At 35.1% G+C, this 26,072-nt stretch overlaps 1 protein-coding gene across 4 annotated transcripts in view; it reads right to left on the bottom strand.

Annotated features, from left to right (window-relative positions):
- Otogl (otogelin like) overlaps positions 1-24,400 on the bottom strand; it is a 124,159-nt gene extending 99,759 nt beyond the window's left edge. For 2 of the 4 annotated variants that reach the window (XM_076853147.1, XM_076853151.1), the window contains exons 1-9: positions 24,322-24,400; positions 23,285-23,324; positions 22,198-22,246; positions 15,731-15,797; positions 13,900-13,998; positions 12,212-12,366; positions 8,940-9,061; positions 5,422-5,627; positions 65-192 (exon numbers count right to left, since the gene is read on the bottom strand). In XM_076853147.1, coding sequence (XP_076709262.1) covers positions 65-192; positions 5,422-5,627; positions 8,940-9,061; positions 12,212-12,366; positions 13,900-13,998; positions 15,731-15,797; positions 22,198-22,246; positions 23,285-23,324; positions 24,322-24,400 — 945 coding nt within the window. The remainder of the gene's footprint in view (positions 1-64; positions 193-5,421; positions 5,628-8,939; positions 9,062-12,211; positions 12,367-13,899; positions 13,999-15,730; positions 15,798-22,197; positions 22,247-23,284; positions 23,325-24,321) is intronic. The other 2 variants (XM_076853148.1, XM_076853149.1) reach the window with 1 other exon arrangement.
- Between the last annotated feature and the right edge of the window lie 1,672 nt (positions 24,401-26,072).

The raw sequence follows: 26,072 nt of genomic DNA, 5'->3' as shown, positions 1-26,072 counted from the left end.
ATTAAATATACAAATAATATGGCTATATTATTTCCAAATGCCTAAATTTTTATATCATATTTACCTCAAATGCTGGCATTCCACTGGAACATGGATTTGCGAAATCTGAGGGTGTGGGTACACATTTGGTGTCCTCTGAAGTTTGCACCAACCAGCTGTTTGCAAACATAGCAATGTCTTCCGTATAGTCCTCTATTTTACACAAACACAAACAAGCAAATAGCCATAAGCATATCATTTTCTACAAACATAGACACCATTTTTCAACATTAACTTCCTGGTCAAAAGTTCAACTCAATAATATAATTACCAATGTGATATCAAATTATAACATTACTTTAGCATGATAAAAATAAGCTGAACAAAATATAAGTACCAAAAAAATTTTAATACCATTGTAGAGAAAAAAGAAACCCACTGGAACCACATGAGGAAGGATTGAAAGTGAGCTAGTCTGACATACACACCCGGACAGTGATAACTATCCAGCATTCAGTTTAGTGCTGTATAAAGGAGAAAACCTATACACAAACTTAAAAAATAAAAATTGAAATTAAGTAAAAGTGTGGTATGAAGTTTTTCAGGCATCTCTCGTTCCATTTTACATTAATCAGAATCTTAATAAAATCGAACTTTCATTTTTAGGGCCCTTAACGATAAAAAAAAAAATTGTTGAGCCCTTTGGGATAGTTCAGAGAATAGTAACATAAACAATGAAAGACTAGAAAAGACACCTAAAAACAGAGACAATTAAGAAGGGACTCTGTGATAAACAGTGGTTCTAAAAATGCTCAGGAAAAGGGCCCAGTACCAAGAATCCTGAACCAATTCCAGATTTACTCAGAGGGAAGATTTAGGAGCTCATATATGGGCCAACAGACATTTGATGGTGAACACTTTGGACTCTTGGCTCCAAATCTAGTTTAAATGGCTTACCAAACCTGACCTGTGTACAAGTTTAAGACCTGATATGGAAATCGATCCTGCCTCACATTCACACAAAGGCTTTCTCAAGTCTCAGGGACTTGGCAGACCCAACCTGGGATGTCATGTGGAAGCTTCGTTTAACACTGTTGGATGTCAGATTTAAGCTTTGGGTTCTCTACCACTCAGATTGGCAGGACTACAGATCCACCACCAATGGCGGTCTACTGCACCACTGAATGAATCAAAAATCTTAAACTGAATGTTTCACACCATCTCTGATCATCTTCCAGATAGAAAGATAATGTCTGCATGTCTCTACAAATATTGTGAAGATTGTTTAAGTTCACTATCTCTAAGAATTTTTTGCTCTCTTAGGCACACAGCTCCAAACTTCACTGTATCCCAGAAGACTGAGTAATCTGGCCTCGGCACTCTCCCTACTTCCCTCCACAGACCTCCTACACCTTTTTCTCCCACTCCCACTCTTGCTCAACCTCTCCAGTCATCCTGGCTTTTTACTGCTCTTTACACTTAGACTCATACCAACCTCAGGGTACTTGTTCCCACTTCTCCTTCAAAACTACTCTTCCCTCAGATCTTCCCTCTGCTCCCACTCTTAATGAATTCAGACCTCTTTGAATGTGACTCCATCACAGGGGCCACCTTTGCTACATGATCTAGACTAACGTGAAACACACACTTGTCCTAATCCTCTTTATCTCCTTCCCCCACCATCTTTTTTTCATGGATGTTATGGCTCACAATATATATATATATATATATTTGTTTTCTCTATTTATTATCCACCACAATATGGACCACATAAAAAAAGAGATCATGTCTAAGCTGTTCTATTGCTGTAAATAGTTCAGTATCTATCATATAGTAAGCAGGTGCTCAAAATATATTTGCTGAATAAATGAATTAAAAAAATAGGAAAGTTTGCGATACTTATTAAATTAGAATCCTAGAGCATTCAAACTAGTCTGGACCAATTCATTATCTCTAATCTAGTTGGAAAATATTACATATAGAACAAAGGATAGGCTTGCTCTAATATACTAATTTTGAAATTGATGTTCTTTTTCAAGAAAATCGTTTTTAAAAAATATTTATTTTTTTAGTTGTAGTTGGACACAATACCTTTATTTTATTTATTTATTTTTATGTGGTGCTGAGGATCAAACCCAGGGCCTTGCACATGTAGGCAAGTGCTCTACTGCTGAGCCACAACTCAACCCCTTCAAGAAAATCTTATATAGTCACATTTCATTTTAAAATATCATTTTTAAAAGATATAAAGAATAAAGTCACACTTATTTTCAATATTTTTTCTAGCCAATCAACACTTTATTCTTCCAGTTGACACCTACACAGATAACTACCATTTACCCCTGACCCTAATAGGGGGTCCCACCAAGGTCCCATAAGAGTAGGTTTCCTTCTTCCTTCCTAGAACAGTAAGGAAACCTCTCAACAAGACTGGTACATGCTCACCAACCCCAGCACTGTGAGACCCTGCTCTCCTGCATCATGAAAAAGCCAAAAGAGGGCAAAGGTGCAAATTTCAATGTTAATAAACCAATTAGGCAATCCCTTTGAGATCACTTCAATCCCAGCTTTTGAGCCACTTAGCTATTTTCATTCACTACATTACATTCATAAAAGATCACAAAATTTATTTCAAAAACTTAAATCCATTTCTATTGGTGGTCTGGGAGCCTGCTGAATTAAAATTAAAATTGTTTGTATGAAATATGCTGTAAGTAGAATAATTTATTATTCATATTGGGACACTTTCAATAGTGAAGAGGAGACACTATTAAATTATTATGCTGGGAAAAATGAGAGCAAACCAGGGCTTCTATATTGGTGCATAGTGAGACCCAGCCATGAATTATGGAAACAGAATTCTCAACTAGACAACAAATTTAAATCTTTGTATGTGCATAGAGATTCTGAAGTGTCATTTCTTTGTGAAGTCATCCTTGAAGGATGAGTAGGAATGCAAAGAGGAAAAAAAAGTTTTAATTACTGTTAAGAAACTCTGCATTCATTGACATTCAAACTGTCCAATTATCTCTAAAGATTTTTCTAATCAGCACAGTACAAGCTGAGTTTCCAGAAAATACGAGACATCTTAAAGCTAAAGACAATACAGCTCCTCTACAGACACTTTCTTGCACTTTTATAATATGAAAGGAAATGGACAGTTTCTTGTCATATTCCCACAAGCTGTAAGTTAGATATATATATTTTTAAATTCCCCTGCCTTACACTGTGTACCAAATAAAATTGTGAAGAAGCTAAAGTCTCTTTGAGGCCTCCTCCCACATACCTTCAAAAGTCTTTGTTTTCTACTAGTTCAACCATAACTTAGTTTAACTGCCTCCTGCCAGTTTTCTCCCACTTCTAATCTGCTAACACCCTTGTGCCTCCTGCCCCAGTTTTCTTGCTGCAAAAAAAAAAAAAAAAAAAAAACTATTTTATGTTCCAGGTTATTAGAATTTGGCCCTTCACTTAGATCCCTAATCTGAGTCTCCATGCCTCTAGCAAGAGCAGATACTATTTTCTATTCTGACCCACACCACACTCACCTATGTCCCAGGGGATCACCCAAGAGAACTGGACTGAATATTACTTTTTTCATGAAGCTTTGATACAGAAGAAAAATAAATTTTAAAATGACCCTCCCTCTGATTTGTTCTGCCTAAGTCAAGACCCCAATTCCTAGAACAGTCAATAGATTCCAAATTTATGAACCCTTTCATTCCAAATACCCGACTGGATGCAAAATAATATTTCATGATGATCCTAATACTGTACATTTGTATTGTGCTCACGAATTTTTGAGCACTTTCATTTACATTTTCTCATTATATAGCCACAGTCTGGGATGCTCTCAGGGTCATTACTATTGTCTCCATTTTACGTATAAGAAAATTGACTCCTTTGAGTCCTGCTCTCTAACATAGCTCCTGCTAAACTAATCCTGATGCTGGATTATCCATCGTGGGCAAAATGTTTGCATTTTAATGAGGGCTTCTGAAAGCTATGTAAGGACGTTTTCAAACATTTTCATCTCAGCTTCATTACAGTCTTGTTGAGGAATGCTTAGAGATGATTATAAATAAAATGTATTGAGTATTATCTACATGCCAGGCACTCTAAGTGTTTTACATGGATTGTCTCCTTTAAGCCTCTATGAAGCATTTATAGTATTACATCATTCGCCTTAGGAAGTTTAATAAATAGCAAAGCAGAATTTGAATCTTACAGTCTGATTCCTAAGCCCATTCTCAAAGTGGTCCTTTTACTGTCCCTTAAAACACGACGTAGAGGCAACGCATATCTATTAATTTTGAAAGATAAAACAAAAAGTATCATGTAGTAAATTACAGTCTGAAAAGCAATTGCTCCTGTCTGTAAGCACAGGGCTGGGAGACAGTCAGGTCTACAGCATCTGTAATCCAACCATAACAGTATCATTTACAAGCTATGATACATTGGGCATATTACCTTCTATGCTCTTAAGAGCATAGAAGGTAATACCCTTCTATCCTACCCTGCAGGATGTTGTAAGGGTTGGGAACAATGTAACTATATGTTCATAATTAACACTATGACAAATAGTACTAAGGTTTATTATTATTACTAGTAGTGGTAGTAGTATTGGCTACTCTATAATTTCAGAATTGTTATATTCCTATTTTACAGCTGAATAAACTGAGCATCTGGAAGCTTAAATGATCAAATTATAGAATCTGTTAGAGTTGGAACAAGATTCAAAGCAAGGTCCACTGATACTAAGAACAATGTTCTTTTCTTGCTGCATCTATGTGTGTGGACATAAATCACAATTATGGCTTGTGGCTCTCATATTCTATTCCCATTGCATACTAATACCCAAATTGAAACAGACTCCATTTCTAATAACTCACAGAGGTTAGTTTCATGACTTAAATTTAATAGATATTGGGTAGGTATGTAAACCCTTTCTAAGTTACTATTCAGTTTTTATAATCCTGTCCATATTTCATTGTATTTTTAAACGTATTATTTGTCACTTATTTAATTTATTCTTATTAAGATTAGATACAAAATGGCTTTTATCCTGAAGTAGATGTTTGATTCAGAAGGGTCTCACTCACTAGAACATAAACTCCAGGAGCAGTGGGATCTTTGTAGCCCAAGTTCCTATAGCAAGAGATGCAGATCTATCTCATGCTGCTAACACAAAGTAAATGCTTAATTAATACTTGCTATGGGAATACGTGCTTCATTTTAATTTAGCAATAGCTACAAAACTAGCTCATAGTTTTCAAGAACGAGACAAAAATGTTTAACTATTCATTTCACTTAAAATCACTGAAGCAGGAACAGGGTAGCCAAGAATTTTCCCCAACCCGTGACAAGTTTTCAGGGTACTAAGTGCTTAATCAGTGAGGGATGAAGACTCTAGAAAGTACCACACACTCTTCCTGTTCCACTTACCTTGCTGAATTATGAAATCATCAGACTGTATGTCATTGTGGTTTCCACACAGGCCACATGATTTTCCATTATGCTCCTCAGACAGTTTGAGGTAAATTCCTGATATTCCATCCCAAGCCAAAGAAAAGCCAAAGGTGGTTTTCACCAGAATGTAGTCAGCTAGTTTCTCAATGAAAACCTGTCCAATTGTCTGAGGCAATGTTAAACTTGAAAAATAGAATAAAGACCATCTAAGAATATGACAAAGGATCAATTATAGATGATGTATTTTCTTCTTGAAGTGACTTCGATAATAATTAAAAGACAATTGTTACTCAGTTACAGAATAAACTATGCAGTGAGATCCCCAAAGTAAAGTATGGGAATCTCAACATGTTTTAAAACTTTAATATTGAAATTAAAATACAAGGAAAACAATCATCTTTTCCCATACCAATTTGGAGTCTATCCTTACAACTGGATGCTTCTTTTTTTTTTTTTTTTCCCTTTGAGTGAAGGGGGTGGGTAACAGGGATTGAACTCAGGGGCATTCAACCACTGAGCCACATCCCCAGCCCTATTTTGTATTTTATTTAGAGACAGGATCTCACTGATTTGCTTAGTGCCTTGCTGTTGCTGAGGCTGATTTTGAACTTGCAATCCTCTTGTCTCAGCCTCCTGAGCCACTGGGATTACAGGCATGTGCCACTGTGCCTGACTGGATGCTTCTTTTAACCAACCAAAAATGCACACTTGCTAAGTATCAGTAATTTTTTGAAATCTGCAAAATATCTACCTATTTAGAATAATGAGGGCTTAAGTGATTTTTTTTTCTAGAGAATTAAAAATAATCTAAAATGCTCAACAATTCTGAAGTCAAGACAAACAATGGTCAAAATATGCAAACATATTCAAGTTCTAATTTTCTTTAATTTTATTTTCAATGTGGCTATCAGGAAATAAGAGTTTCCATTATCAAAATATCACTTTAGCATAAACCATTGTTTTCTAAAAGAAAAATGTCAGAATAGTTAATCATACTTACATTAGGAATGTAATATAATTTGTCATGTAATATTGCATAGACTGTTTCCTAGGTTTTAAGGTGGATACAGTGTGGCCCATTTAAACAAAGGTTAAATAAGATATTTAAACTGCTAATCTAATGTCTGATTTTTCCATTTTTCACACACACACACACAAAAAGTGTGCTTAGGAAATCAGAAACATAAGGGAATTGAAGAAAACTAAACAACTGGACATGTAAAAAGCAAAGTCATCTAGGAAACATTTAGGAGAACACTGTTCTCCCATCCATGAGTATTGTCGAAAAAAACAGGTGCTGATAAGTAAGGAAACTGGAAAAAACTCATTTCTGTTAAGATAGCATGTCCAAATAAAATCACAAACTATAATGTGAGTAAAATGGTGGTGAATAGGTATATTCATATACTTCTCTCAAAAATTTCAAATTAGTGATTTCTTCCCATAGAGCATGGATATTTGCAACAGAAACTACAAAACCAAACATACTAATACATGAAGAGACAATCCCCAAAGAAGCAACTCAAAATGTCTGTAACCATTTGCACAAAGATATTTTATAGATAAATATTTACATAAAATTTGTTATAACATAGGAAAATAACTAAAAACTTAATTGGAGAACAAAAAGACTAAATATGTTCATATGAAAATTATAAATATGAGGAATTCATAAAGTCAGTTTGAAATAATATTGAATATTATTTGCTTGAGATAGCAAATTTATAAAAACTATAATTGAAAAAGTAAATTGTGTCTTATAAACATTTTATAGTAATGGGATGCTAATTATAAATATAATTACTCTGTTGAGGGTAATTTTTTTTGTCAGGTTGTCTGTTACTTGGTTTGTTACTTGCTCTGTATAATAGTTAATTTAATTATATATACAACTGTTTAAAAGAAAAATGTGTACCTGTGCTTATTCTGAAGTTTATAAGATAAAAGTATATTAGAGGAGATGAGGAATAAAAATGAGAACTAGATAAACTCCAGAAAGTCTAAGACAAACCCCAAATGTGTATAAAGTTCTGATTTTATTTTACAATAGGACACATTAAAATGCAAGCTAAAATAAATAACAGATTAATGCTAAAAAGTATTCACAGATTCATTTCTACCAAAACCCCTTATTTCACAGTTGAGAAAACTAAAATCCAGAGAGACATGGGTTAATGTGCAGAGCCACCATATTTGAGTTTATTTTAGCAAATATTTCTGTTGCACTTACTGTGAGTTAGGCTCCAGGCCATAAACAGCATTAATAAAAGCAACATTGCTGAGTAATAAGAAAATCATTTTTTCTATCATGTAACTGGAAATCATCATAGAAATGCTTTCTCCTTATTAAAACTAAATATATGCCTTCCACTTAACAAAGGGTTAACCTATCTGAATGGCATCTCTGTTTTACAAAACATGTATTTTTAAGTGCCCACTATATTACCTAAATTCCCACATAGAGCATCCTAAATTAACTATTTAAATTCAGCTCTGGGAAATACATGTTTAACTGCACAATGCTTCCCATTCAGATGCTAAGTTTTTGTTTAGAAGAAAATAATCAAGAAAATAAGCCTAGAGAGATGGAGGGGCTATTCCTGGTTGCAACTGTGACAAAGCTCCCTGGTACTCTGTCAGAAGCCCTCTCTGCTACTGCCTGCTGCCTCTTGAGGAATGTAAACTGAGAAAAGGCGTCATTGGTTGGTAAGGCCATTGCTCTGGAAAGAATCCTCATTGTTCAAAACGTGGTAGTGAATTCTGAATGATGGATGCAATTGTTCCAGTCCCCAATTTACTTTTTCTGGCATAACTCAGTTAGGAAATATTTAAATATTTAAAAGTGTCTCTGTAATTATTTAGATGGAAAGGTAGTTTATTCCACAGTATTTCTAGTTTTAAATGCATAAAACCTTTTGCAAAATATATAAATATACACTCCCCCCCAAACTCTTGGGTCATATTCTTGGCAGACAGGAAGCCAGAAGCGGTTCCTCTCTGATCTATTCAAGAAGGCCAGTTATTTATTGTCTCTGAGTCTTTGTCAGAACTTCAATGGAAAATCTCAAGTGACACCCAAACTTCATTCACACAAACTTGGAAAGGCCTTCAATTATCATTTCAAAAATAAAACAAAATAGATTTTTGTAAGGTCCTGCTACAAAGATAAAGAGGAAATATTTAAGAAAAAAATAATCAGGAGTTGAGTATAAAAATTTCTTGAATTTCTCATTTAAAAAATATGATAAACTTGTCTATATCTGTGTAAACATATTTCTGTCCTGCACAAGAATTACAAAGGTCAAACTGGTAAGATTCCTGGCTACCTGCTTGGCCTTAGAACCCACTTAAGTTTTCATATCTCCCATACAACGGAAGGGTACTGTTGAAGAAAAATCTCTTCCTAATCTCCACAATTCACTTCCAGACCAAGATATTTTAAAATTCTGTTAATCTGTTGTATCATTTTTATTATATCAGTTATCATACATTACCTGATTCCATCTTTTTTAATTTCATGGCCATAAATTCGAATTTCCTCTTGGTTTGAAAAGAATAAGCTGATTGACCGATAACAAGTATACACTGAACCAAAGCATTTAGGACTATTATGAACCTTTAAGGGAGAAAAATGAAAAAAAAAAGCATAGGAACCAACAACAACAACAAATGGGATCCACTTGGGTTACTAAAATCACAATGCATGTTTATAGTTCTGTAGCTTCATTAGTCCCAAGACATTCTACAAAGCTATATGACATTTGTGATTATTGAGAGAAAAGAAATATTTACCCAACAAGCTGGACAACAGAACTAACTTTCTAAAATGCAAATGATCAGAAATCACAGTGAATTGAACTTCAAAATTCTGAAAATGTTTTCCAAATTATAATTAATATTTCAAAAGTGTTCCCCCCCCCTGCATACTTTCCAGGAAAAGTATCTTTCTTTTTTCAAACTTAAAAAAAAACTTAAGAATTAGTGAACAAGTAAGTTAACAAAGAAGAAATGAATCCCTGTTTAAACACCACTGCAAACACTGGCTATATGTTCAGAACATCCAATAGGCTTTTCAGAGCCTGTCTCTCAAGTATGAATAAAGTTCCCAGTTCACTGGACTTTCATTAGGATCCAGAATATAGAGGGAAACAAAATATAGAGATATAGAGAGATATATAGAGAGAGGGAACAAAATTCTCCAGGAGGAGATTGAATAGAATCCCACGTGGTAGATACATAGTGGCCTCAAAAGAAATCAGTAAAGGAAATGCAGCAAACAAAAGATGGGATAACTGTTTAGAAAAATGTACAAGAGAAATAAAGTCACTCTAACCTATTGGGTGCAGCTCTAAGCAATGCTTACATAGTGACTCCAATGTAACATCCATATGTTGATTGAACCAAAAATAGTGATATAACTCTATTAGAAGGAATGAAGAAGTGGGGGTATATGTATATGTGTGTTTGTGTATCTGCAAGTGTATCTGTTTCTGTGTGTGCATGTAACTAAGTGTTAAAGTATGCTGTAATTAAGATGATTCCTCATTTTCCATAATAGGAAGTGAATACATAAGTTTTAACTTTTTTAAAAAAATATTTTTAGTTATAGATGAACACAATGCCTTTATTTTATTTGCTTATTTTTATGTGGTATTGAAAATTGAACCCAGTGCCTCACACATGCTAGGCAAGCCCCCTACCACTGAGCCACAACCCCAGCCCCAAATAAATTCTAACTTTTAAAAAATAAAGAAATAATATCATATCTTTATGTAAGATTAAAAACCCAAAGAAAGAGTTTAAAAAGTTGCCTCTGAGGAGCCAAACTACACCAGGAATGAAGAAAGGCCAGGTGTAGTGGCACATGCCTGTAATCCCAGCTACTCTGGAGGTTGAAGCAAGAGGATTGCAAGTTCAAAGCCAGCCTCCATGACTTAGTGAGGCTCTAAGCAATTTAGCAAGACCATGTCTCTAAATAAAATGTAAAATGGGCTGGGGATGTGGCTCAGGGGTCAAGTGCCTCTGGATTCAATCCCTAGTACCAAAACAAACAAACAACAACAAAAAAAAAAAAAAAAAAAAATGAAGGAAGGTAGGGTTATTTTTTGCCATTTTTTATATCTTTATGAAACCTTTCAAATTATTGTCATGTACTATATTCATAAAAATAAAATTACATATAAAAAGAAAAAATATCAGGGGTATAAAAAAGGAAACTGCATAAATAGTATTTTTTTTTAATACTGATCTTAAAAACCAAAATTTCCAAAATGGTACATCATTAAATCATTTGGGCATACCATGAATTAAAATGTATACAGCTAGTAGAATTTATGTTTGTTAAAACTCTTTGACATTTAAGAAAGTTCTTGGTATAACATTAAGTAAAAATGTAGAACAGAAAAATAATACACAGTATAATTTCAATTTTATAAATCTGCATAAAATGTAGAGTAAAAAAAAATCCTGTAAGGAAATATACGAAGGCATTAGCAATGGTAAAGGTAATTCTTGACTGATAATTCTAATATTATTCTTTTAGACTTCTCTGAATCTTCAATTTTTCCACACATTGTATTATTATCAAAGGATGATGATCTAGTTGATACCTTAGGCCTCAGAAGAGTAAGACACTGGACAAGAACATTTCAATGAGAAAGTCAAAGGAGTTAAGTGAATACCAATATAGAGAAACAGGAATACCAATAGAGAGAGAGAAACCTAGTGGGAGGAGGGGAAGAGGGAGTCAATGACAATGAAGAAGCTAACAGCAAGAGCTCTGTGAGCACTGAAAATGCATCCCACTAACTTTCCTATCTAAAGACACCACTAATTTCTTAGCCATAGGCTCCACACTTTCAAAGGTCAATATACCTCGTTGCCTTTCTGAGCTGCAGATCCAGATCCCTGAATAAAGTTTCAGATCCTACTTTTAATATTTGCATCATCTAAGACAGAAGAAGAATTTAGGCAACTTCAACATATAAATTAGACGGAAAAACAATTAGCAGGAATTTAAACACATATTGGCTATGAAAAGATTCAGCTTTTAAAGCAGGACTTCAAGCCGTTTCTTGGTTGTGCTTTGAGATGCCTAGAAATTCACGAAAGGATAATTCACAGGGGAAGAAGTCCTGACTTTCTTACTTGAACTAGAGCTACTCTGCAATTTGCATCTTGAGATGTCTCCTACTTATTCATTTGAATAAGTAGTTCTGCATCTAAGAACTAATTCTCTGAGCTCCATCGTATAATATTAATCTAACTAAAAGTTATGCAGTTTGTATACTCCAATGAATAAATGTCAGCTTCCAGTCCATACTAAGAATTCTGGTTTGGTTTGTTTTGTTTTGGTACTGGGACTTGAACTCAGGGCTGAGTATGTACCCCTCAATTAAAGTGTCAAGAAGAAAATAAGTGTAAGCAATAGGGTTGGTGACTGAACCTACCCCCTTTTCAATAATCAAGCAAAACCTGAAGGTGAGAGATGGTGACTGGTGTTGACATCATGACATCCATAACAGACACTTATGCATTGCCTATAATATCCTCCAACAGGGATTCAAACCCTATTTCTCACAATGCTAGGCCTCATTTCAATAGAATTATACTCAATATGACCACAAAGTTGGTCTATCCATAAAGAACAGAACCCTGAGTAGTCATTCTATTATTATTATCTATTCCCCATCATTTGTCCAGTTCTTTTAAGGATATACTTTTCCAGAAATAACTTTTTAAATGAATATATTCTAGGATCACCTACCCATACAGTGTACCGAGGCTCCAAATTACCACAGTCCTTTGCAAAAATATAGGAACAAGTTCCTGGAAAGTAATAGTAGATGCCATCAAATGTTTCAAAATGATATTGTCCCCAGGTTTTGCAAATACCATCTCTGCCACTGCCCATGTTTGGGACTGAAAAGAAATGGGAATAAGTTTAGTAAAATAAAAGAAATTAGTTGCTTCTAGTCATGTTCAGTTATGATGATTCTAATTTTCAATGAAATAAGTATTTTCTTCTTTGGTAGTTTCTATCACAGAAATAAAAAACTCTTATGAAATTACTAGATGCTGTCAAAACTATCAAACTTTTTAAGGAAAAACAGGGTCTCCAATTTGTTCTGAAAAAATTATTGATGTTAATTTTTACTTCCAAAAGGAGAGTGTAGGAGAAAGGAAGACCAAGGAAATGATATAAGAAAAGAAGGTGGTACTGATAAAGCAAATATGTGGCTCAGAAAGGAGAAATGTGACCACTGCCTGTCCTAAAACTTTGCATAGGTAGCGTTAGAGTGTTCCAGTCTCCACAGTTCTTTCAAAAATATTTTTATTGTATCCAAAGAGATACCATATTGACCAAGACAAAACAAAAATAGCATTAGTTGTTCAAAGTTTACTGGAATTTCGGAAATCATGACCTCAGAGTGGCCAAATCTCAAGCAATATTCATCTTAAATGACACAACTTCATTTCCTGTGATCATCATATCTACCCTTGTAGATATTCTGTTTAGTGCCTTTTCTTTCTTTTTGTAATTTTCACTTAAATTTACTGTCTCTGGCCAGTAAAAGACACAGGGTGATTCTCTCTCTCTCTCTCTCTCTTTTTTTTTTTTCTTTTGAGGCAGTCTTGCTAAATTAATTAGGGCCTTGCTAAATTGCTGAAGCTGGCTTTGAACTTGGGATCCTCCTGCCTCAGCTTCCTGAGCTGCTGGGATTACAGACATGCATCACCATGCCCAGCAGGTGATTCACTTTTAAAGCAGTCTTTCCTGCCAGTGCACCTTACTTCTGTGGTATATTTTCATTCATCTTGTACTTTTCTTTATAGTACATGTCACAAGTTTAATTATTGTGTATCTCTTTTATATAAGATACTATTTCTAGACTGCAGCCTCCAGGAGAACAGGAACATGTCGATATTGTTCACACATGTATAGACTTTTGCCTACATTGGGATCTAGTAAATGCTCAATAAATATTGATTAAATGAAAATGTATTGATCATATTTACCTAAGATCCTATCTTAGACACTATAGATAAAAACTTAGAAAAAGAAAAAACTCCCGTTTTGAAGAATTCTCAATTATATTACAATATTTTTGAACAGAATAATCAATTAACTCAAATTCAAAAAGAATGTGTGGCTCCAAATAAAGAATCTAATTTACAAAATAAAAGAGAGATGACTGAGATTTATTATGATGGACTAGTAGTATATAAAGTGTAAAGAATACCAGGAAAACATTAGAGATCAGCATGAAGGAAAAGTATGCATATTTATTTTATTTTACATTGTTTCAAAATCATTTCAAATCACTGAAAATAAATTGTCAGCTCTCTAGTTAATATACAACTCCCAATGGATGAACACTGCCATAGCAAAATTATGCCTTCATGTTCTTTTCAGCATCCCATAATTCTCTCACAAATATCCCTGACACTTACTAATCTGGCACCTTGTCCCAAGAGCTTGAAATATTTGACAGTCACATGTACCAGTCTTAGAACAGAAAGCTCCGTTAAGGCATTCATGAGGACAAGAACCTGAGGAGCAAAATAATAAGTTATTTTCTGGCATGCATCGGCTCTTATAAACACAATATGTCAAGATTCAACTTGGACTAACTGAAACCACCATAAACTTAAATAGAACCCTGGGCCTCTTGCATTGAGAAGCTAAAGAATTAAACCCATCAAATCTGTATCTAGCTCATTTCATTATGTGAGCTGTGAAGCAAGAAAGACAGGCTTTCACATCTCAAACTACTCTGAGAGCAAAGGTCATCCTCCTTCAAGCAATTGAAAGGTCAAGTTCCCATGTAAGGAATCACTGTCCCAGATGATGAGAACCAGAAATACACAAACCGCAGAGGATTCCATTGATGGAGTTCAGCACCAGCTGCACTTCCGATCTGCTCCTTCTCCAGGAGCAGGCATGGTACTAAAGAATGGTATCAGCATTAACTTAAGGAATATGGAAAAAAAAAAAAAAAGGAACTCCTACTACTGAATAGAATGATTAAACACTTCATTCAAAATTTGTTTATTAATCCTCAGGCTCAATATAAATGAAGCAATATCTCTGGAACCTGTGCTTAATATTGATGAGACCTAAGCCCATGTCACTGCTGGCTGTCACCAAAAGTATTACTTTTTGTGGAAAGAAAACTTGCTCCAAAGATTTACATTAAAAAGAGGAAGCAAGTCACCACGAGCTCCAATCCTAATTTTGTTATCATCTTTGGAGTGGATTTAAAAAATGCAAATGAATCACAATAAAAATTTTTCTTCTGTTAAGGAGAGGACAAGAGGCAACTGGCAAAACTCAAGCAGGAGGAACTTAAGTCACATATCAGAGGAATTAGAGAACATCTTTGAGTCACCATAAAGTATTACTAAAGAAGTTGGGCCCGCCTGGGATATGTCAAGTTCATGGAAGACACTCATCTTACTGTAGTAATTTAACCACAGTTCTGCCAGAGACAAGAATGAGAAAATCCTATTATTACTTTCCAACTTAAGATTCATTGCTATCTGTACAGTTTAAAATGCAAAAATCTCTTCATAAATCCTTACTGAGTAGAAATGAGCTGTTTTACCTTAAACTATAAATATTGGTGAAAATTATGTTTTTTCATAAACTTAAAAGCAGTTTTTTCCTTAAGGTGCACATTTATCTTTAAAGTTTATCTTAGTTGCAGTCTTAAGCTTTACCAATGAATATATATTTAAATATTTAAGTAAACAAATGTATCTCCTTCAAAATTTTATTTACACTCCTGTTTGTTCTTCTGAAAACAAATAGCAAACCAAAACTGGTGAGGATCCATGTGATCTTAAACATCATAATAAGAATTTCTATTTTCTAGTTTCCTCTCAAATTTTAAAGTACTTAAAGGAAATGTGAAATTATTACTTAATTATTAAATGATAATTAATATTTAATTGATATTACTTAATATTTAATTATTATTATTTTAAGCAAAATAGGAATGTCAAGGAATTAAGGAAAAAAATGATTGATGCAGAAAAGGGGGTTTTGATACCCAGTGACATCATTCGAGGTCTTATGGGTTTTGTCTAAATGTTTAGCTCTGGTTATTTTAAAAAATAATTTGAATTTCTATAGGAAATGAACTTAAGTTATTACTATTATTACCACCCTGGTTTAGTTTCCTCCATGAAGTACATGGAAACAATACAGAATTGATTCAATATTATCTCCCAAAGGGACCTTTTGAGAAAACAAAACAAAAACACAGCTATAAGAACTGACCTTTTATTTTGCTCTCACCCCAGTTAATAGCTTCATGGAAAAAATATCTTGGAGAAGTTGCTTCAAGCTTTGAAAGAAATAAGAATTATTTTTTCAAGCCAAACATGCAGATGGAAAAATCCAGAAAACAGCTACAAATACAGAAATGATGAAGTACTGACTTTGTATTTCCATGGATTATAGAGACTGACTCAGTGAGGCAGAAAGGGCTCCTTCAGGGTTGTGGGTAGATGACCTGGTTTCATGGGTTCTTCCATGACTTTGACAAGTCATTTGCCTTCTCTGCTCTCATCCTCACTTCCCTTCCTCATTCTCAGGCCCATCACCGCCTTGTGAAAGGAGCCTGGTTGGAGCCTAATCTGTGGATGAATTGATTGCTTTGCCTGCAGAAACAGCAGTTCTCTGACATTTCCAGGTGCAGACGGGGCTAGAAAAAACTGCATGGGGCTAATGGACCAACAGTGGGTGCTGTCTTGCAACCTGAGCACCAATCACTAGCCACAAAAGCACCAGCTGTTTCAGGGTGGATGTGTCACCTTTAGCTCCAAAGAGATGGCACTTTAAAGTTCATGGAACATTTAAACACATCTCTTTATAGAGCCTAAGGTAGTTTCAAGTAAGGGTTAAAAGCATGAATCATAGAAACAAACAGACCTGGAGTAAAGTCCTGACTCTGTCATAACTTACACTTTGGCAAGTTTCTTAACCTCTCATCTGTAAAAAGGAAACAATCATGGCACCTACTTCATTTCATAGTTATGAAAATGAAGTAAAACAAAGTAGGTAAAGTTTTCAGCATTATTCCTTCACAGAGAAATCAGTAATAAAGGGACTTATCTTAATCTGAACAACCCTTGTGAGACATTCGTATCAACTAATTGTGGATTTAAAACTAATCAATTGTAGATGATTAGTCCAAATCAGTATCAATTTCATATACAACTCGGGCCATATCTCTCCCAACAGCATTTTTCATATTTGACAGAAGAAACACAAACCCCAAATTTGCCACACAATTGTCAAATAAAGCAGCTGATGATGTTGGAAAAACTGGAGAAGGGAAAGGATAAAAAGGAAGTAGGGATGAGGGACATCATGTGAGAAACCAAGTCCTTTTTCCACAGATTCTGGTCACCGGCCCACATGTAAAGTTTTATTTTGGCATTTTTCCATCTCAGTACTTTTTCTTTGAATAGGAAAACCTGCTCTATGCTATATGAAACTGCTCTTCTATTGATACCACTGCTTATCGGTGACAAGTCCTCCTTCCTCACGTTGAAGTTTGAACATTAGAGAAGCACGCTGAGGCAATCATATAAAGCGGGGTTTATTTAAAAAGGGGTAACACAGACTTCTCCTGGGAGGGAGAAGGGGGCCACAGCTGGTATCCTGGTATCCCAAGAAGCGTGGTGTTCTGCCCTTTTTATATGTCCTAGGCTTCCTTTGTTCTCCTCTTCTCCTCCCCTTATCTCTTTTCTTCCTGCATAGGTGACTAGGTCCAGGAATTCTAGGTGGAATGGCCAAAAGGTGGGAAACAGGTGGGCTGGAGGGGGAAGGGCAGGAGGGAGCAGCCCAGGACCTACATTAATGAACAACCTTACAGCTCCCTGTCGGGAGGGGCAATTCCTGGGACAGGTTACCTTAGCAACAGGTAAGAGCAGGGGCATTTCCTTCATAAGGGTGGAGGAAGGGATCTGAAGGCATTAACATTTCTTTTTTTTTTTAATTAATTTTTATTGTTGGTTGTTCAAAACATTACATAGTTCTTGATATATCATATTTCACACTTTGATTCAAGTGGGATATGAACTCCCATTTTTACCCCGTATACAGATTGCAGAATCACATCAGCTGCACATCCATTGATTTACATATTGCCATACTAGTGTCTGTTGTATTCTGCTGCCTTTCCTATCCTCTACTATCCCCCCTCCCCCCTCCCCTCCCCTCTTCTCTCTCTACCCCCTCTACTGTAATTCATTTCTCCCCCTTATATTTATCCCCCTTTCCCCTCACTTCCTCTTGTATGTAATTTTGTATACCCCTGAGGGTCTCCTTCCATTTACATGCAATTTCCCTTCTCTCTCCCTTTTCCTCCCACCTCTCATCCCTGTTTAATGTTAATCTTCTTCTCATGCTCTTCGCCCCTACTCTGTTCTTAGTTACTCTCCTTATATCAAAGAAGACATTTGGCATTTGTTTTTAAGGGATTGGCTAGCTTCACTTAGCATAATCTGCTCTAATGCCATCCATTTCCCTCCAAATTCTATGATTTTGTCATTTTTTAATGCAGAGTAATACTCCATTGTGTATAAATGCCACATTTTTTTTTATCCATTCGTTTATTGAAGGGCATCTAGGTTGGTTCCACAGTCTTGCTATTGTGAATTGTGCTGCTATGAACATGGATGTAGCAGTGTCCCTATAGTGTGCTCTTTTTAGGTCTTTAGGGAATAGACCGAGTAGGGGAATAGCTGGGTCAAATGGTGGTTCCATTCCGAGCTTTCCAAGAAATCTCCATACTGCTTTCCAAATTGGCCACACCAATTTGCAGTCCCACCAGCAATGTACAAGTGAACCCTTTTCCCCACATCCTCGCCAGCACTTGTTGTTGTTTGACTTCCTAATGGCTGCCAATCTTACTGGAGTGAGATGGTATCTTAGGGTGGTTTTGATTTGCATTTCTCTGACTGCTAGAGATGGTGAGCATTTTTTCATGTACTTGTTGATTGATTGTAAGAAGGCATTAACATTTCAATCCCTCAGGGGACAGTCTCCAACTTCCTGGACTCACCCAAAATTGACCTCCTTGATCCAGCCTGACTCGATTTTACCCTACCTATACTGACTGCCTGTCTAATTCTGGCTTCATTATCTCTCAATATTTGAAGACTCATTTCTTTGAATTAATTTTTTTTTTTTTTTTTGCAGGGTGGGGGTGAGAGATACCAGGATTGAACTCAGGAGCACTTGGCCACTGAACCACATCCCCTGCCCTATCTTGTATTTTATTTAGAGACAGGGTCTCGCTGAGTTGCTTAACTCCTTGCTTTTTTGCTGAGGCTGGCTTTGAACCCGCAATCCTCTTGTCTCAGCCTCCTGAGTCACTGTGATTATAGGCATGTGTAACCGTGCCCAGCTTGAAGACTCATTTCTAAACTCTTTGACCCATGCCATGGCTCCAAGTTCACTGTTTCCTATTCACATCCTCCCAGGTTTTATCCCCACTGCTCCATCTCCTCTATTTATTTGTCTTTGCTTCTGTCTATAAACTAAATTAAACTCACAACTGTCTATGACCTTGATTCCACCTGGACAGCAAGTCTTATTTTCTCATCAGCCATATTCTTTCTGGCTACCTAAACCAAATGTAATTGATTTTATTACTGGGTACTAATATCTTCCTACTTTGCTCCCAAATGATTTTAGGCCAATCTTGTTAGTTTAAACCAGCCAATCATCTCTGATGCTCAACAAATGTGTATAGTAATTTCAATTCTGTGTCCCACATACCCTTGATAAAATTGCTCAATCTGTTCAACCTCAGTTTCCCATTATGTAAAAAAGAATAATAACACCTGCTTCACAGAATTGTGAGGATTAAATGAAATCATAGAAGTAATGCATTTAGTTCCAAGCACGTAACAAGGGTTAGAAACATGCTACCTATTGCTATTCTTGGGCAAAATGGAATACACTGGATAACATAAGGCCAAGGCAAAAGAATATAATTTGTTTCTTGCCCCACCCAACCCACACTTCCACTATAGACACTGCATTGATTACCTAAACACCAGCCTCCTAACTACCCCAGTCTCCATCCTATGTATCCCAGCATCATTACCCATTTCACCAGTGCTAGACATGACACTCAGCATTTTTTTAAAAAATAAATCTGAACTTAAAATGGCATTTTACACTGATAATTAGGATCTTTTTAATTTTTACATCACATGGATATTGACTAGTAACTGATGGCCTCTTACATTCAATGAGCCAATTGCACAGAAATTACTTCTCTATAACCCTACTTCCACTAGACATGGAGTTTCTAGATATCAAGCCCTGCTATTCTTGTTTATATCTCTAGCATAATTCTTGATATGTTGACAACAAACACCAACTGAACGTGGAAAAAAAAAAAAGTCAGTTCCCAAGGGTGTTGAGAGTCATGACTATAGCAGACTCTGTTGATGCCCCTTTCAGAACTTCCTCAACTTCACCTTGAAATCTATCTGGGTTCCTGTGCACACTGACAGCCTCCAACTTCAAACCTTGGATTCCTTCTCTCTCTGCCTGAGGACAGAGTCCAAGCAGGACAAATGACAAAAAGTGCTTTCCTGGGTATTTAAAAGTCCTCAGAGGCCACTCTTGACCAGTGAGAAACAGGAATTGGTGCATAAATATTCCAGCTTCTCACTGTGGAAACAATTCTAGGATACATGCTACACGGTTCCTCATAGGGTTCCCAATAAGAGCAGGTCCCAAGTGCCTACAGCAGAAACTCCCTCATTAACATACCCTATATTCAGTTTTCTCCCTTCTTCCCTCACTTTTGCCTGTCCCTCATCTGTGCACTCTGCAAGTAAATAACCTGCTCTCAGCACCTGCTTCCAAAGAATAATTGAACTGGAATGCAAATACAAAAATACCCCAGGCATTGGGTGCACATATTCACCTAAGTGATAAAAGAAGACAGCCCATTCTTCTGCCTTACTGATTATAACTCCACAGGAGATTAAGAAGCACCAAAAAATTACAGTCTTCGGGTGGGAAATCACTGCAGCATCTGTGAAAGTCTGTCTATCCTTCTCTGGATCACTTCATTGCCAATGTATTTCTGAGTACAGTTATTTACCCATCAGTGCTGTGTTCTTAAAGCATGTGAGGGAATCTATGGACATAAATGGCCTTATAACACAAGATTCAGATCTGACAGAGGGCCGTGCATGATTATGGTCTCATTGACCTTCTTTAACATTTCTTCTTTTTAAATCTGTCCAGGAATATTATATGATTTTGATGCACCCTCTCTAGCTACAGAAAATAGAAGTGCAAGGCCCCTACTCTTTGTTCTCCCGAAGGAGGACATCAAGACAAGGAAAATGTGTTCCTCACTCGGTATCAGAAAGAAGGTGTTCAGGAAAATTATACATATTCTAAAAACATTGGAATGCACAATAGTATAGTCCCATTCATAGGGCACATTATATGACTGACACCTTTGGAGTATATTTCAAAGGTCCCTCAATCTAGTTGGATTCACCAGAAAGTTTTTCTCAAAATCAGATTTCTTACTGAGTCATGTAGATGACCTTTCCTGGTTAACATAAGATCTTCTAGCAAACATGTACCTTTTCTTTCTTAGAGAAAAATCATTTTAATCACTTCACATGATACATAAGAACTTTGTACGCAAAACACTCTCTTTTCAGGGAAAAAAAAATATTTTTTTGTATTTGCATTCTACATAAAATCCTTTGCTCATTCTGGATGAAAAAAAAAAAAGTCTCTACTCTTGACAAGAATAAATCAGTTTGGTTTCCTAAACTGTAACAACAGCATATCAAATCTGTCATACATTCATCTACTAATTCTTTTCTTTAACACCATAAAATATACAAATTCAGGCATTCATCAAAAAATGCTAGTAGAAATTGTTTGCACTTTAGCATTTGTCAAAGGCTTTCTTGAATATTTAAGCTGTTTGCTATATAAATATTCAAATCACATTACTTTCCCCAAAATGCCTTTACTAAGTTAGGATTCTCTTATTTTGCAAACTATCTCTTATAGAGAAACATTTTCTGAAATCAATTCATTTGAACGTTCCAACTATAGTTTGTAGATAATGCAGTTATATAAAGGGACCCAGGCAAGAAGAGCTCCTCAAATTCAATGTTACCCTGTCCTCCAAAAACCAGTTACCTCTTCAGAGATGCCCAGAATTTACATTCTTCAGAAAATACAAAAGCCATCTCTGTCAGGACATCAAGATATATATTTGATGCCCTCCTACAGTATTTAACTTGTATCATTTTGATCTTTGTCCGCTCCTTCTTGAAAGTATTTGTATTATTACTATGGTCCTGATTGACATTGTGCCTAACTTCTAAACAAATTAAAATTTCCTACCAAGTGGATGGGATTCAATCTTCCATAAATGCTTCAAGACCATCTGTTAGATAACTAAGATGAAGAGCACACACACAAAAAAAAAAAAAAAAAAAAGAAGAAGAAGAAGAAAAAAAAAACGTATTTCACTTCAAACATGTCAATGAGAACCAAGCATGAAATTGAGGGTCACAAAAAAAGCAGAGAAGTTACTTTGCCTCTTTCTCCCACTTTCTGTTTTGTTTTTAGCATTTTATTCCCCTCTACAAAGGTCTCATTGTTGAAGTGACAGCAGAGTCCAAAGCAGAATGGATTATTTCTCTGCCTCCCTCTCCATCTGAGGCATAACCTACCTGTGCTGCTAAAAGAGCTCTTTTCTGTCGATTTTCATTAAACTCATTTCTAGAAGAAAACAAAAAGAACTTGTATAATCAGAGGCCCCTAGGCAACCTGAACAAGCCTCTCCCAAGAGAGAGCTGGTGTTTTCCTCCTGATTTCCATCACTTTATCAAAGAGGTCTTTCTTGGTTTAACATTTAAAAGGTCCCCCTCCCCTTTTTGAAGGGGTTAGATTTGGGTGGTGGTGCTGTCTCATTTTACAAAACTTAGGAGTGTCCCCAAATCTCTCCAGTCTCTGATGTAAACTGGATTTTAGGAAGGAACTTGGAAATAGAGAAATAAAATAGTGTAACATTGTAGCACCAACCAGCATAATATTTCCACCACATGACTTGGTAAATCTGGTGAAGTCAGTTTTTGCCAAGAGTACACCCGGTTTCTTTTCAATCATAATACTCAATTCTCTCCTGTTCCATGTCATAAAGGGCAGATTAAAATTAATGTGAGTAGGGACAGCACATTGCTATTATTCAAAACCAGTCCATTCACTAAGGTGAATATTTTTTATGGTGTTTTATATTTTTGTGTTTTATATATATTGATAAAAATTTTTGTTAATAATCAAATGCAGAATAGAATTAGTTTTTTTATTCAGCAGATTAATTTAGTCCAAAAAGTGATTTTCATTATTCAACTGCCAGAACTACTTTATTTTTTTAATCATTAAAAATTGTTTTACCTTATGTTAAGAATACAAAAAAAATACATTTGCAATCAATGTGTATTAATAATAAAAATTTATATTACTGCATATAGCCTCTTTACAAGTCTTTGAAATAAAATCTCATTAGTACCTATAGTTAGTGGACACCACCAAGAACTCTTCTTGTAATTAAAAGGAAATTAATTTTAGCTTCATAAATAAGGAAATGTATGCCAAATCACTTATAACTTGTGGAAATGTCTTATAAAATTTATTTCATTTTTCGTAAAATATTTCATTTATTTTTAAAAGCAGATACAATTGTCTGCTGAGCTGTGCCATTTCCATTATTTCATGTTTTCGAGGGTAAAAAAAAAAAAAAAAACAAGAAATACTCACTTCGATGTTCCCATCAAGATGGATGATACACAAATATATCCTGCCAGACATAAATATATAAAGATAAGAATGAAAAGCCTACAAGTATCTTGGTCAATGTTTTGGTTGCTTAACAGTTCATTGTAACATCAATTTCGCTGCTAATTATTTTGTACTTTACAGAGAATTCTGACCAGGACATTGTCTGTGAGACATTGGAGTTAAGTGATAATTCAAAAAAGAACAAGCAGTGTACATGGATTTACACAGAGACATAATACAACCAAGGGAGCACTAGACTGGGAATCAGAGATCCAAGTTATAGTTCTGGTCCTATCATTTCATATTCGCCAGACTTAAGCAAGATAACAAACACACCACAGAATGCTGGTGTTGTGCAAGTGGATCTCCAATGTCCTTTCCAGCATCCTAGGACACCTTCTTCTTGGGTTTCCAGTCACTACTAGGATTGGAAGGTGGTGTCTTGATCTCTCCTGTCAATTACCCTTCAATAATTTTTCCCCTTTTCCCTACAATCTCCCAAGCATACAGCCTTTTTCGGGGATTAAAAACTAAAAACTAAATGTAAATATATGATTTCCCCATGAAAATATATTATAAAAACTAATTTATGGGTAAAATTACTGTCCAAAATAATGGGAAATTAATTCTTAATCTCAACTGTTAAAAGTCAGTCTTCAAACTTTTTTTTTTTCCATTTGGGGGCTTGATGATATGAAGAAAGTTTAAATACCCAATCTTTATTCTAACATAGACAATTATTTTAAATAATCTTTTAGAAGAAAAAAATGAATCAGAATTTCTAGTATAATTGCACATTATTAAAGCATGATTCTAAATAGCCATTAAAAAGACACAAAAAATAACAAGTAAAAGGTCCATGTTTTCCATATCATTAAGAATTTTCAATAAGATTACCTGAATGTCATTCCAATGACTTAAAAATGCTTTATTTAAAAAAAAAAAAAAACTATTATCAATTGTAAGAGAGGCTAAAATTTGATAAATTAAGGTAAAAAAATAATGTAAGTTCTTACCTTGTAATGAAAACAGCAGTATATGGAGCAAGAATGTACCCCAAGGTATCATCAAATTGAATTTTCTCACAATGTTCATTTCAGTGTAGACTTTCTCCCTGAAATGTAACCAGATTGTGGGCCTTTACTATAATGACATCTTAGAAGTATGTGTATTTGTAGTGTGCTCAAATTCTAATAAATATAGCTGTGTAACAAAGTAATTTAAAAAGGAATTCCAGGCTTCTAACCACACACAGCATCTGAAGTTTTAGAATGTGCAACAATCCTTTAGCTGAGTTCCTCATTAGCAATGCATGGCAGCTACTCACCTGAGCCGGTGTTAGTTACAGCCCACCCCACACCCGCACATCATAGCCTCTTTAGCCTATGTCAGCCTTTTATGATTTCTAAAGACAGTGGCATCAAAAAGAAAAAACTTGTTGATATCTCCTAATGACATAAGAGATAGCCATTATTCCTAAATGTTGATCCATTCTGTTTTAGATTTTTATTCATAAAAGTGTCCTTCAAAAAAAGGGAAAATAAAATCCTATCAATATTTCCTAAAATGTCTGTTCTCATAAATTTTTCTTAAAGAATTAAAACTAGACTAAAATTATGTGCATATGTTTTCAATTCTAATCCCATTATAATGTAGCTTAAGTTGACATTTTAATGTGCCCAGAGAGCTTTCAATTAAACATTCCACAATTAAAGTAGAATTTTTAAAGATAACATTATAATATTTGATTTTATAAAGTAAAAAGAAAATAAAGTTACTTACCTGGTCCTGAAAACCTTCCCTTCACACCCCCTTCTTCCATTCTCTGTGACAAATACCCAATTAGATAACAAAGACTTCTTATCCCAGCAGTAGGAGCTCTGCTCTAGAAGCAACTGACTGCCTAGATTGGCATCAGAGAAGAGCTCTAGTATTTCATGATGAACTGCACTGAGATGATCAAAGCCTAGGAACGCGTGAAAGCCATGCTTATGTATCGGGTGCACATTTACTATAGCAGATTCCAGACGTCACCCACACAGTTATCAGACTGATTTAACAGACCTAAGCATGGTAGTAATGACTCTCTGACTACAAAGGAATTACTTATGAAATATAAAAAACAATAGATTATTTACATCCTGTGGTAGCCAGACACTTCTGCAGTGACTTCTAAGTCTTTTTTTTTTTTTTTTTTGAAGCATCCTTGGTATCCCCACTTTGTCTGGCTCAATATCCATGATATAAACAGTTTCCTGTTTGTGTCTCAATTTCATTGTTCCTTTACTCTTGCTCTATATGATCTTAATTCCTTTCCATGAACCGGTGGTTGATGTTTGGTGGATGATGTTTGTCTATTTGGGAAAAAGGTTAAGCATGAAAACACAAGTATCACTAAAATTATAAAGTAGCTAGGTACCTGTCTATAAACACACACACACACACACACACACACACACACACACACACTCATTTTGAACTTTTAATGGATAAGTTTAAATAATTTAAGTATAGAATGTGTTTAATAATAATTATTGAAAATTTTATAATCTATTATTCTCAAACTAATTAGACAATTACCTAACTGTAAATAGATAATTAATTTAATTATTCATTGTTACATTTTGGATATTGATTCAAAAATATGAATCTACTCAATCACAATGAAAACTATAAAAAAAATCCTAGATTCTTACAATGTAAATACCTCTTATGATATGGTTTAAATCTACTTAGAACACAATAATTGTCCTAAGAAATTTTTAAA

This window comes from Callospermophilus lateralis, chromosome 4 (assembly GCF_048772815.1).
Source record: "Callospermophilus lateralis isolate mCalLat2 chromosome 4, mCalLat2.hap1, whole genome shotgun sequence".
NCBI classification, from domain to species: Eukaryota; Metazoa; Chordata; class Mammalia; order Rodentia; family Sciuridae; genus Callospermophilus; species Callospermophilus lateralis.
Note: the sequence above shows the minus strand (reverse complement) of the source record. Positions and strands in the feature narration are given on the sequence as shown.